Source organism: Chrysoperla carnea, chromosome 5 (genome assembly GCF_905475395.1).
Source record: "Chrysoperla carnea chromosome 5, inChrCarn1.1, whole genome shotgun sequence".
Lineage (NCBI taxonomy): Eukaryota > Metazoa > Arthropoda > Insecta > Neuroptera > Chrysopidae > Chrysoperla > Chrysoperla carnea.
In genome coordinates, this window is record NC_058341.1 from 26,100,997 (window position 1) to 26,115,094 (window position 14,098).

A 14,098-nucleotide genomic window follows, 5' to 3' on the forward strand; every position below is an offset into this window, starting at 1 on the left:
AAATATAAAAGTTATTTTTTTACGTTGAGAACTCATCAAATTAGCCATGAATAGCCATGCAAGCCATGAATTTCAGCAAGGCAAAGATTTCTATTATAACAGATATTTATGTCTTTTTCAGAAGAAAATAGATTATAACTGTCTTTGAAGCGATGCTCCGAGAGTTCATACTTTATTGACTAGAATTTTAGCCCGACATCAAACCCTGCTATCGTTTTTAAATACTTTTGATGCCACTTAATATGTTTAAAACGTTATCACAATTTTGAAGTCTTAAATTTTTAATTATCTGAATTTCTATTTTGTCTTACCTTCACCCTTCTTTCTCAGAGAGAAAATCCATAAATTTGATCCTAGTGAGGAGGAAGTATTGGTGCTGGAAACCATGCAGGAGTGCATATTTTATTAATCTGCTATAGCAAGACGTTTGCTTTGTATTAGAACCTTGCACCTTGCAATTAGAATAAAAACTTTCCTCATCAATATTTGTTCAGAACGCAAATGTGCCGTTGATTAGTTGTTGATCGAACAATTATTTTAAACTAATACTTAACACAAAATCACTTTGAGATAAATCAATATAATTTCCCACCACTAGAAACCAGAAAGAGAGAGAGTGCTTAATAAATTGTCACAAACCAAAAACAAAATCTAGAATTTTCAATAGAAACTTAAGAAATATGTATATTTTGAAAACTTAGTATAAGAGATTATCGGTCGAAAACGTTTGTTTGTGCTGAATATATGAATTGCACAGGGGATCTTCTTTTAAGTTGACATATGCTTGAAACTCAAAAAATCAGATTAATCGATAACAATACTTCAACAGGAATTGCTGGGTCTAAATATAGGTGCACATTTTACGCAGGCATTAAACTTGACCAAGGTTTTCAGGCTCAATGAAAATCTGACTCTATTCCATGCCTGGTAATAGATAGATGAAAATTTTAAATAAGAAACTTGTTATTCATTATAAGGGTAACATTTTTTGTTCGAAACATTTTTGTGCAAACCGAAAAGTTTAGGCAAAAACAGACTGAAAAGTTTTACTCAAAAATTGTTTTTTCGTATATCTTCTGCGGAATCTAGACACTCTTCGAAAAAATCCAGACACTTTTTGTCAAAATTGAATTAAGAAACGCGCAAAAGCTATGGTATTTTTTCTCTCAATTACTGTCTAAACCATTCGGTTTACAAAAAAAAGTTTCCAACAAAAAATGTTTGCGTTTTTTATAAAAACCACTATCTATTTTTTGCCAGTTATGAATTAGAAGATGGTTTTAATTGAACCGGAAAACTTAGATTGAATTCAATACTCGGATAATATGCGTATCTTTGAAATAAACATTTCAGTTTGAAACATTTTACTCGATTAAATTTATTTTTCGAGTTTCACGCATATCATAAACCAAAAAAGACACCCTGTATATTTTCTCTGAGTTACTACAAGTTAGTTGAGTCTATCAGTTTGAACCCGTTGTAGTTCAAATATGAAGTGAAAATGTAACCGATTCAAATTCAGACTTTATGTTAAAATTGATTGTACTGACTTGCACAAACAAAGCTTTGAGCGGCTGTCTCTTTGACTAGCAAGTTTTTCGATTCATGTTTTTTATCAAAAAATTGTAGAACATGAAAGTAACAAAGACAAACATAGGATGAATTATCTGTAATTGGAGTTTTAAGTGAAAATAAATCAGAGGGACAGTGGCGTTTGGTTTCATTTAAAATCATATAATTCAATTGGGCTATTTTCTTTGAGTTTATCTGAAAAGTAAAATATCCACAAACAATTAAAGACCTAAAAATAAATATTCAACACACAATGCAGATCATATTTAATTAAATAAATTGGCAGTACATAGTCGGTGTGGTACTGAAGTCGTGTGAGTGCGACCCCTGTAGTCCTCACGACTAACTACTCAGAGAGGGAAAGAACAATAAAAAAAGGTATTGTTAGCCTTCATAGATTATTCTTCGAACATGTACTGCAGCTTATGCTGGAACGATCATTATCTACATAGATGATGTGTTCTATCCACTTTTCAGATACTGTTTTTCCAGTTTTTTTATTACCATGAAAAAACGGCTCAACTTATTCTGCTGAAAATTCTTTCAGTGCTTAAATACGTGATTACGCGTCGAATAAGTCCACGCACCTGTTAATTTCATAACTGGTTCCTGGAAATATGTAAAACTGGAGATTTTCAAAATCGGCCCTATTACATTAACTTTCTCTGAGAAGTTAAAAATTTCGATATTCGAATTCGATTCATATAATGACATTTAACAAACAATTTCAATTAAGATTTTGTCTCATGTAAATGCTGTTGATTTCCAATTTTAAAACTCTATAATAGATGAATCCGTCCTATATTTTGGTGATTCTACCTATCGAAAACTTTCAAAAAACATCAATTAAGGACAGTTGTATGTGATTTGTAAAATATTTATATTAATAATTGTTATTTATAAAAAAAAAAAAAAAAGATTACGTTTGACTGTATTTTCAATTAATTTTTTTTTTAATTGCCATAATATATAAAACTTTGTATATCTCAATTTATCTCAACTCAATAATAATTCTTAAAATATTGTAGGTATGTTTATAGATAATTTTTTGTATTTTTGAGTTTGTCCCAAATTTTTCCATGATTGTGTTTCATTTCATTATAATTTTGTATGTATTATTTTTTTTCTTTTTGAGTGTGGATAAGAATAAGACTTCATAATTCAGATTAAAAACAAATATTTGTGTTAATTAATTAATTGTATTTTCAATCTTATATATATAGAAATATATGTGATTACCGAAAAAAATAAACTAAAATCATCAGTAAATTTTGTCCGTTTATTATTTTTAACCCCCAAAAAAAAAAAGGGGTGTTTAGTTTGACCGCTATGTGTGTGTGTGTCTGTGTGCGTTCTGTCTGTGGCATCGTAGCGCATAAACGGATAAACCGATTTTAATATTGGTTTCATTTGAAAGGTAAATTAACGCAGAGTGTTCTTAGCTATGTTTCAAGTGCGTGCTTAGGTTTCCGTATACGAGAAAACTAAATAATTGGCGAGGATCTTCAAAATTGATTCTGTTTGGAAAAGGCATGACATATAATTTTAACATATAAATTATTACCATGGAAATGAATGGTCAAATAAACCTGGCTCAATTCATTTCGAAAAGTGAAATGGTAAAATAATTAGGTAATTCAAAACAATAATTCAAAAGAACAAAATCAGCTCAAATATTTCAATTTCAATTAAAATTTTTCCAAAAATTTGTCCCAAAAAATGATAGCTCTCTAAGTATTCTTTTCATCTCATCTAATGTCCTTGACCATCACTTGGATATTGATTTAAGAAGGAGTGTTATAAGTTTAAAGTGTTTATCTTTGCGTCTGTGTGTTTCTCAGTGAAATCGTAGCCCCTAAACGAACCGACTTCATTGAGAACATTTTATAGCTTAGTTTCCAAAAATCGGTTTACAAGGAATCAATCGCATTTGTCGAGGGTTTTTTAAATTTTGTTTTCTTTTGTTAATACTAATATAACCTTGTAATAAGGATCAAGTATGGCAGACGAGACTACAGAAGCCGGCAATGGCCTCAATAGTGCCATTTCCTCTGTATGAAACCCCGTTTTCTCGTCTGTTAAGTTATACATATAAATTTTAACGATGGTCATTTTTGACATCTATTAAGTAGGTTCGATGAACATTTGGAGAAAAAATTCAAAATTCCATCATCACTACAATAACAATAGCTCCATTTCCTTCGAAATTCGCTAATAATTAACAGTTGTATATATGTATTCAGAATTAATGTTTTCGTTTTTGTTTTATCAATGTAATTAATTAAATCCCTTTAAAAGCTTACACGACATCTAAAATATCTTTTAATAATTACTAAGGGGTGTGGTATTTGAATAATATTATCCATTAGCGTAAATGAAAAATCATTATTTTTGCACGTTATTTTTGTTGTCAATATAAGATTATAACAAAAATGAATTACACAATATAGGTAAAGGGAAAGTTGTATAAAATTATCCATGGGGCTACAACGAAATCCTTTCGTTTTACTTAATTTTGAAGCCTTATCTAGTAATTTAGGGGTATAACATGTAAGTCTCTGCTGAATTCGAATTTTGTCAACGCTTCATGATGATTTTTGGACCCAATGCCCACCGATCGAAGAGGAAAGATCTTCATTTCAGAACTTCTTTTTATTACAGCTTCAGCAGAATTGGTTTATTTCTTTTTAATAGCTTTTCCATGCAAAAATAGCTTTTTCTTACAAAAGAGAACTTCACAAATGACTATTTTACATACAAAATTAATTGTTTTACACAATAAGTCAATTATAAATTTTATTAATTTGCATTTAAAAAATAATTTTCTAATCAATATCAAATAATAATTATTATAAAAACAAGTTCTCATTTTTTTTTTTTTGTAATTTTAAAATGCCTTAGAAATAATTTTCTGTAGATAATGAAATAATTATAATATTTATTGTTTGATAACACTAAATGTTAAACAACACGTCATTTCACATTTGCATTCACAATTAAATTTATAAAGCAACCATAAATTTATAATATTTAAATTAAATATCTAAGGGAGAGCTAATTACATTTTAGCATTTTCATTTTCTCAACCATGAGGCAAGTTTCAGATTTTAAATGTATGTATTATGTTATTTTTTGCATAAGAAGCTAGAGAAAATTTCGAATTACGGAGAAAAGTCTAATTTTGACCAATACATGTTTTATATCGCACATTAATATTACATAATATGCGTAAACTTTGTTGCGTAAAATGCCAATAAACTTTCCAAACTGTCTCCCATTGACCCAAGACTAATCTCTAGTTTAACAAGCCGTGAGTAGAGTCTGGTGCGACTCTTGAGGTCAACACGAATAAATTCCCAGCATAATAAAAATTTTTAAACATTAAAACTCGACCGACTCGACTGAATGTTATGAAATTATTTTCGGATCATACTGCCGTTAATACTGTTCGATCGGCGCCTGAACTTAGTCGATACTTTTTTATTCGCACAATATCGACGATGCAAAAAATGTAATCGGGCGTACGTATTTATATACGTACGTACACACACACACACACACACACATACATACTTTTTCTGCAAAATTGGTATTAATGCCTTGTCCTAACCATGAAACGTAAAGATATGATGAAAATTTCAATTTTGAAAATCGAACTTATTACAATAACTTCTTTGAATCTTATTCCTTTACAACTAATTTTAGTTATTCAATATCTTTATGGATTGCTTGTTATCCGCTATCCTAAAGAAGTGTAAGACCCTTGGCCTTTATGAACATTGAACCAAGATTTCAATTGCCTATATAGTGGTATTCCGAAGATACAGAGTTTAACCAAAATAACAAAGTATTTTGCCATCTTCTAACAGTGATTGGTGTGTGAATACTTAAAGTTAGTCAGAGTCAATGGAGTGAGTAGGCTTACGCATATATAAGAATAAATTAATAAACAGATTAATTCTCATTTTCAGAAAAAACTATTTAGATATAGACCAAGCGCTGGGTAGATTTTAGTATGCTAGATTCGATAACCAAAATATTGTTCTTTTGAGTTGTTAAAATGAGTCATCCATGTTGCCTGGTTAGTATACAAGAGAATCCCTGTTTCTAGGAAAAGCACCATATACTAAACTTTGGATTACTAAGAATTAGCAAGCAAAGAATGTTTTCCTGTGATAAAATTTTCTGAGAAGAGTTTAATTGTGGAAAATACTTGTGGGAATACTTTGATTACGGGGAATAATTGGCTGTAGCGGCAGATATTTCTAATTAACCCCCGAACTAAAAAATGGGGCGTTATAAGTTTGGCCGCTATGTGTGTGTGTCTGTCTGTGGCATCGTAGTGCCTAAACGGATGATCCGATTTTAATTTTTTTGATTTCGTTTGAAAGGTAATTTAACGAGGAGTGTTCTTACCTATGTTTTAAATGCGAGTTTAGGGTTCCGTACCGGAAAAATTTGACGTGGGTTTTTTAAATTTGGGAAAATTTCACTTGTATAAATTTTTTATAACAACTAAACAAAACATATGGTTACATCCTCTAAAAGAAGTGGGGTGGATTGACCATTTTTAGCAACATTAACTGTATACTTGGAATTTTTCAGATGTACTCAATTCCACCCCGCGTCTTGACTATTAAATACAATTAATAATATGAAGGTCAATTTAAAAAAAAAATCATAAGTGGCCTTCTTGCTGGTTGAATTAGTTGATCATAACAAAGTTAAATTCAAGTAATAAGTGTGTTTGAATAATCAATAAAAATGGATAAAGCGTTAGAATCACATCGAACAAGTGTCTTCGAGTATTATAAAAAAAGTGAAAAAGATGTTCAAAGTGATGTGGATATAGTTTTCGCAGCTTTGGAAAAACAAACACATTTTCCAAAAATTAAAGGTACACCTCTGAATTTAAATATCTTAGATCATCGTATTTGTCTTTAGTTATCTCCGAAAATACTTTGATACAATTATTCGTTTGTTTAAAGCTAGTTTAATGAAGACAGTTATAAGTGATGCTTGTTTTAAAGTGTTTATGTTAATGTTTATATAACGATGATTTAATGAAAGCACAGCTTTTATATTGAAAATCATATCATGCCTAATTTTCGCGCGATTCAATGTTTGATTACCAAAACATAAAAATGTAAAATTAAATTAAATTTAACACGGTTTAACGTATGGAATCTTTTAAACTTTTGTATGAAAATAAATAAAAAATTTTTAAATAAAAATTTTTGCTCTTTATTAGTTTGTATCTTTGTAACTATCATTATTAGTCAAGGTTCAATAGAAAAATAAAACTCTTTTTCAATTTAATTAATTTGAACGAAAAATATTTTTTTATTATTTATTATTTTCAGATGAAAATGCATTCAGGAAAAAAATTGAAGCGTTTCTCGTATTTAACAAATTTTCTATTGAGAAAACCAAAAAAAATTTAGATTTGTGTTATCGGCTTAGAAATGTTTATCCAGATTTTTTTGAAAATTGGGATCCATGTACTCCTGGATTTGAAAAAACAATGAAAATTTAGTAATTATTAGCACAATTTTATTTTATTTATTTAAAATTTTTTTGTTATAAATTTTTATGCAATAAGTTGTAGTAAGTAATATGTTTTGTAGTAAATATTGTTTCGAAAACAGTATTTACTACTTGAAATAGAGTGACAATTATCGATTACCGAACTCGCACCAAACTTTATAGACCGGAGGCAATGTAGGATTTTACTGTAAAGGTAAATTACTCACAATTCACTTGAAATTTTTGTTTCGACCCTTAGGAAATAACATTTACTAGAATTTATTCTATTAATTTTTTTTTCTTTAAGTTTTTGACACATTGATAGTTCTAGACACCAAAATTGTAAATGTTTCTACCTAAAATCAAATTTTGTATTTTGGGACTTCACTCAATTTCTCTTAAGCAATACTTTAAGAGTAGATTTTTACTCGATTTCTCTAAAGCAGTAGCTTAATAGTAAATTTTCAATCAATTTCTCTAAAGCAGTAGTTTAAGACTATATACTACCATATAATAACTAACTAAACCACAAACAAACTAAAAAAATATAGAGAGTGGATCATTTAATCGATTATGGCTACTAACTCGTTTTGTATTTAACCAATCAAAAAATAACAGAAGTTGCAAAGTTCGATGAGGGATATTATTTTCTGAAATAACATTGGATCTAATTTGGACCTAGTTCTCCGGGTTGCTTCAATAATCAAATTCGTTCCTAAAAAATAAAGATAGAATAATACTTTAAACTTATACAAATCAATATTAACATTTTTTTCGAAAATTAGCATCTAAGTTGACCATTAAATCCACCTGAAAAACTAGGTCCAATCTAATTTCAGAATATGATGTCCTCCATCAAACTCTTCAACTTTTTTTAAAGTTATTTTTTGACTGGCTTACTACAAAACGAGCTATTAGTCATAATATATTAAAATGGTCCACCCTGTATTCTCAAGTAGTAACTTAAAATTGTTTCAGTCGATGCCCACCGTTACCACAACTTACAAAAGACTTAAATCGTATTAGTTATATCGATTTATCAGATAAATTCGATGATAGCTTTGATGTATTTACGTCTTTCAAAGTATATGTTATGTCACTTGAAACTCGAATTCCATTTGATCGAAATACAGGAGAAATTGTTATTTATGATTGTTCAAAAGTTAGCATGACCATACTTAAACAATTAACACCTACTATGCTAAAAACAATTTTGGATATTAATCTCGTAAGTATACAAATTCTGAAATATTTTTAAATCCATCAAACGGCTGAACAGATATTCTTGAAACATAGTTATGATCATTGCCAGTCAAATTACCTTTCAAAAACAAAAAAACCTAATTTTATGTCGGGCGCTTCTTTAAATTTTCAATTCAATTCAACAACTTTTTTATGTAACACTCTTTATATTTATTTACATTTTTGAAACTTTTTATCTCGAACATTTGTCTGTCTAGTTTAGAGGTCAATAAACGATTTCAAGGCTGCCGATAGCTTTCAATTTCTTACAAAGACAATATATCAATCTCAGTTGCCAAAAATAAACCAATTGGAAAATATTTCCAATTGAAGGCTGTAGTTCGCCTTTTTTTATATATAAATGAAATAAAATCTCCTTTGAAGTTCAATAAAAATTTGATTTTCTTTTCTAAAAAGGGTAAATTTCAATTTGAAAACTCAATGAATTTGAATACCAATATTTACTAATATTCGATATATAAATAAACAATTTTCTATTTACAGAAAGGTTATAGTCTTCGACTTGCTGGCTTACATTTCCTTAATCTACCATCTGGAGGAATATTTATTTTGAATTTATTAAAAGCTTTAATAAAACCAAAGTTATTTGAACGTATTCATTTACATTATAATTTTGAATCATTACATAAATTGGTTCCAAAAGAATTGTTACCAAAAAATGTGGGCGGCGATTTACCAGACGTTCAAACAATAACAGGTATTTATTTTTTATATGATTTATTCCAAATTTATATATTTTCAAATTTCGATATAATGGTATCGTTTATTCGTCATTTGTCATATCAGAGTATAACAGAAACCTATCCACCCTGGCTGTTTTAGTAAGTTATAAAGTTTTTCTTTAGCTATTACATACTGAATAAATTCTCAGAAATGGTCCCGAGGGGAAAAGATTCCTAGGTTCGGCCCTACCTATCCAAATCATTTATTTAACTTTATTATTAAAGCAGTATTTCACTGCAACATTAATGTATATAAATAATATTATCTACCATGGTGCGGGTAAAAACGAAACTTTTTCAGTTTTGAAATACGTCAATCCTGATGCTGCGGACCTAAAACAACTATAGCTGTTTTGGATCCACATATTATATTGTTTTAGGTTGCGTATTATTATAGTTTTGAGATCTCTATTTATCTGTGAATCTATCTTAAATTTTAATCATAGTTTCTTTTCCTAGTCGTATTTGAGTTGCTTTCAGAGAATTCATGTGATGCAAGTGTAATAAAAGTTAAAACAAAATCATGATTTCAATTTTTTTTTTATAAAATCGTATTTTTTTTGTTAGATGAATGGTATGAAGTTATGAGAAATAATCGTAATAATTTAATAGAACAGTCGAAAACACGCACAGACGAATCTAAGCGAATTGATAAATTAAACGACGATGAATATTTTGGTTCAATGCATGGAACGTTTAAAAAATTAGATTTTGACTAATAATATTTTATCAAAAGTTTGTATTTGGGAATTTATTTACGAGGTTTTAGGTATATCGTACTTCTGAGAAATATTCAAAAAGAACTTTAAGATATATTTTTTTTAATAAATTAATTTATGTCAATAAATATGTTTCAATTTTTTTCTATTATGTGTTTCATTATTTTTTTTATATTCACAAAACCCATAATCTTTTAACTTAACTCTCCAATTAGTGATGCCGCGATAGTGAAAATAGACAATTGAATGAGTTAATTGTTGAAATACCTGTATTACCCTTGTTGAATATCATGCTTGCATTATTTTTAATAAATTAGAAAATTTAAAAACGCAACACATTTATGGCAGCCTTCCGATCGTCATTTGTTCTTGGTTCGAAAATTTCGAATAATTTTCTGGAATTTTTTTAGTTCTTCAGAAATATCTTTTATAGGTTTGGAGGAAATGGACACCAAAATTTTTCCTACCTTTGCTCTCTCACGGGAAAACAATGATATTTATAAAAGAATGTTTCAGAAAAAGGTTTTTTATTTTTTCATTAGAAACATTTTTTATATTTAAACTTTAGTTTCCTACGGTTTACAAAATGGGTCCTTCAAATCCAAAACACAAACGACCTATATTGCTCATTTACGAAATCCAACTCACTTTTTACGTCTTGAGTTTGCTTTAAAAATTTCAGCTCGATATCTTTTTTCATCTTTGAGCTATCATGTAGACGGACAAACAGAAACTAATAAAGTGCTTTTATTAAAACATTGTACCAAAATTTTGTAAAATCATCAATATTTCTACGCCTTATAAACTTGAGACTAAAATTAGCATACCTTGATATACATATATATTTCCTATATAGCAATGTATAACAACTCAGGACTAATATTTCATTTCAATAAAGCGTAATATTAGTTAAATATTTAATTAAAATAATATTATAGTTTGTAAATTTATGTAAATGGCACGCAAAATTTTTGTTAATTATTCAATATTTATTTAAGCGTTACATGTAATCCGGTATCCCAAAATATGAAGGAAAACATTTTTATTATTATTTATTATTTAAATTAATAAACAGATTTAATTAAGGTCAATTCAAAAAGTTTATAAATATCTTATACAGATTGAAGAATTGATCAAATCAAAATTAACTTCGAGTAAAAGGAGTGTGTGTGTGTTTTTTTTAAACAATAATCAATAAACATGGATAAAGCGTTAGAATCACATCGATCAAGTGTTTTAGAATACTACAAAAAAAGTGAAAAAGATGTTCAAAGTGATGTGGATATAGTTCTAGCATCTTTGGAAAAACTAGCACATTTTCCAAAAATAAAGGGTAGATATTAAAATAAATATTTGTTTTTACCAAATTGTTTGTTTTTTTTTATTATTTTCAGATAAAAATGCATTCAGGAAAAAAATTGAAGCGTTTCTCGTATTTAACAAATTTTCTATTGAGAAAACTAAAAAAAATTTAGATTTGTGTTATCGGCTTAGAAATATTTATCCTGAGTTTTTTGATAATTGGGATCCATGTAGTCCTGAATTTGAAATAGGATTAACAATTTTGTAATTATAAATATTTTACATTATGGAAACTAATTATAAATGACTTTGATAATGCAAGCAATACCTTTAAATGAATAAAAATCAAACACTTCATCAACATTCTGAAATAAAATGTCAATCGTTTTAATAATCGTTTTAAAATATGAAATTTTTCTTTATCTTGACAATTTGAGGCTCATAAATGTAAAACCACTTAACATTGCCCAGTCATTAAATATTCCTTGGGCATTTTTTTTCGCAATTCTTAAGAGAATTACAGAATGCTTTAAAAGCTTTAAGTTTTGATGATAAAATACATGTGATTTTTAATATGATCACTTTTAACAGGTACATGCTTTATCATGTTCTTTTCGGCCTTTATGAAAAGTTTTTATTTGGCAATCAGTTCTCTCGATATAAAATATAATTTAAACTGAAAAACGATTAAGAAAATTTAAGAAAAAAAATTTGAATTAATAAAGCAAATTTGAAATAATAAAAGAAAAAAAATTTGAATTAATAATGGCAACTTCAAATGTATTAGTTAGTGAAAGATGCAACCAGATTTTGTGAAAATTAAAACTTTAACATCAAATAATTTGCAACACTACTCTTGGTCTTTATTTTTAGACGCTGCCCACCGCTTCCAAAGCTCACCAAAGACTTAAATCGTATCAGTTATATTGATTTCTCAGATAAAGTTGATGGTAATTTTGTACTTATTTCATATTGCAAAGCATATCTAATGTCACTTGAAACACGAATTCCATATGATCGAAACACAGGAGAAATTGTTATTTATGACTGTTCAAGAGTTAATATGAACATGATCAAACAAATAACCCCAACTTTGATAAAAAAATATTTGGACATTATTCTTGTAAGTATGCAAACTCCTAAAAAAATTTTCAGTGTATAAATTAATAGTTTTTTTTTACAGAAAGGCTATAGTCTTCGACTTGCTGGAGTTCATTTTCTGTTTCCGCCTCCCGGTGGAATGTTTATTTTGGGTATTTTAAAAACTTTAATGAAACCAAAATTATTTGAACGTCTTCATTTACATGATAGTTATGAATCATTACATAAATTCGTTCCAAAAGAATTTTTACCAAAAACAGCTGGTGGAGATTTACCTGATGTTCAAACAATAGCAGGTATTTTATTTTATTCGATTTATTCAAGAATTTATGTTGGCTTTTTTACAGAATAATACGATTTTTTCTTCCTTTACCTGAGATTGTAATTTTCTTTGTTTGTACAATCATAAAAGTATTTCTCCTGCAAAATTGCCTATGCATTACTAATATTATAACATTCTATTATCCGTGTTCTGGAAAAGCTAATAATTAATATAATAAGTTGCTTCAACCGTTATTGTTTGAAAGTCGTAAAAAAAAGTTATCAACTCTACAAAATTAGTCAAGAGACTCCCGAATTATTATAGTTTCTCCAGACTTCGGCATTTCCAGATTTTACGATTATTTTGAATTAAAATTATTCTTACGAATAATAATTTAGAATATTACGGCGAGAAATTTATATATTTATTTATAATCAACAATTACATTACTTGATGCTAGTCAGTCTTGAAATATGATTTAATTATAAAAACAAAGTTAATTATAGATTAAAATTAAGAATGAATTAATTATTTTATCTTTTTTTTTTAATATCCAAGGTAAACGAGCTGTTTTTTTAGTATTTACATATTTGCAAATATCTTCAGATTTATTCGGACAATATCCAAATGTTACCAAACTTTGAGAGTTGATAACCCTTTCGCAAAGAGTTGAGAGCCCCAAAGTGGTCCCAAAGTGGTTATAGTTTAATAAGATTTTTAGTAAGATTATAATTTAATATTTTTTATAAAAATTTCTAGATGAATGGTATGCAGTAATGAGAAAAAATCGTGATAATTTAATTGAACTCTCGAAAACATGTACAGACGAATCAAAACGAATTGAAAAAATAAATGATGATGAATATTTTGGATCAATGCACGGATCATTTAAAAAATTAGATGTTGACTAATATTTAAAAGTAGCAACTTTCGATACAACACCAGGTGGACAAGTACTCCAATCTTCGATACAACTAATCCAATTTGGGCTTCTACATGCTTTAAATGTATGCTAAGTCATCAACTCTCCACTCAGTTATAAAAATGTACAATTCGATGCAATAGCCAATAATATAGGACCCCGCATGATTAGATTGGAAAATGGCTTTCTATGAAACTTTTTCATACCGCCTCAAAAATGTTCTTCACAACGTTCTGGTCGAAAGCTCTCAAGGCCATCAAATTTTTTAACTAGTATTTGATCGCTTGAAAACTACTCACTAAAAAATTTTGTGGTCGTGAGAGCTTTTAATCAGAACAAGGACTTTTTGGGGGTGGTGTGAAAAAGTTATTTTTTTTGAAAAAAATCATTCATCAGCATAATGTTTATGCATTAATTTAATTTACTTTCAATGTTCCAATAGTTCCTTTAATGTTTAATTTTTTGTTTTCGAACATTGAAGGTTATTTAAAATAAATTAATAATTTATTGTCGATAAAAAAATTAGTAAACTCAAGCGTAATAAGCGTATAACTCATGCCTGTATTTGTCGAAAATTTCGATACAACTATTATAATATTATTATGCTAATAAAAGTTTGTAATTTATTTGTTTATTGTTAAATTTTTTTTTATATTTTTAAAACCTTGTCCCTAAAGTTATTCTCTCCCATAGAATGTCGAAGGCTGTT

General features: G+C 28.2%; 1 protein-coding gene across 2 annotated transcripts; it reads left to right on the forward strand.

Annotated features, from left to right (window-relative positions):
• Window positions 1-6,256: 6,256 nt before the first annotated feature.
• LOC123299662 (retinol-binding protein pinta-like) lies at window positions 6,257-13,797 on the forward strand. Of its 2 annotated transcripts, none has more exons than XM_044881951.1 (5): window positions 6,257-6,469; window positions 6,936-7,107; window positions 8,077-8,326; window positions 12,288-12,501; window positions 13,227-13,797. In XM_044881951.1, the coding sequence occupies exons 1-5, from the start codon at window positions 6,337-6,339 to the stop codon at window positions 13,376-13,378; spliced, it is 921 nt and encodes a 306-aa protein (XP_044737886.1). In that variant the 5' UTR covers window positions 6,257-6,336; the 3' UTR covers window positions 13,379-13,797. The 2 variants fall into 2 exon arrangements, with proteins under 2 accessions (XP_044737886.1, XP_044737885.1); XM_044881950.1 differs by lacking the exons at window positions 12,288-12,501; window positions 13,227-13,797 and adding exons at window positions 8,845-9,058; window positions 9,651-9,864 and having other exon boundaries at window positions 6,275-6,469.
• The last annotated feature ends 301 nt before the right edge of the window (window positions 13,798-14,098 follow it).

Coding starts and splice junctions, on each gene's coding strand:
- LOC123299662 (XM_044881951.1), top strand. CDS start 6,337: ATGGATAAAGCGTTAGAATCACATCGAACAAGTGTCTTCGAGTATTAT. Junction 6,470..6,935: donor ACATTTTCCAAAAATTAAAG/GTACACCTCTGA, acceptor TATTATTTTCAG/ATGAAAATGCATTCAGGAAA. Junction 8,327..12,287: donor CAATTTTGGATATTAATCTC/GTAAGTATACAA, acceptor TTTTTTTTACAG/AAAGGCTATAGTCTTCGACT.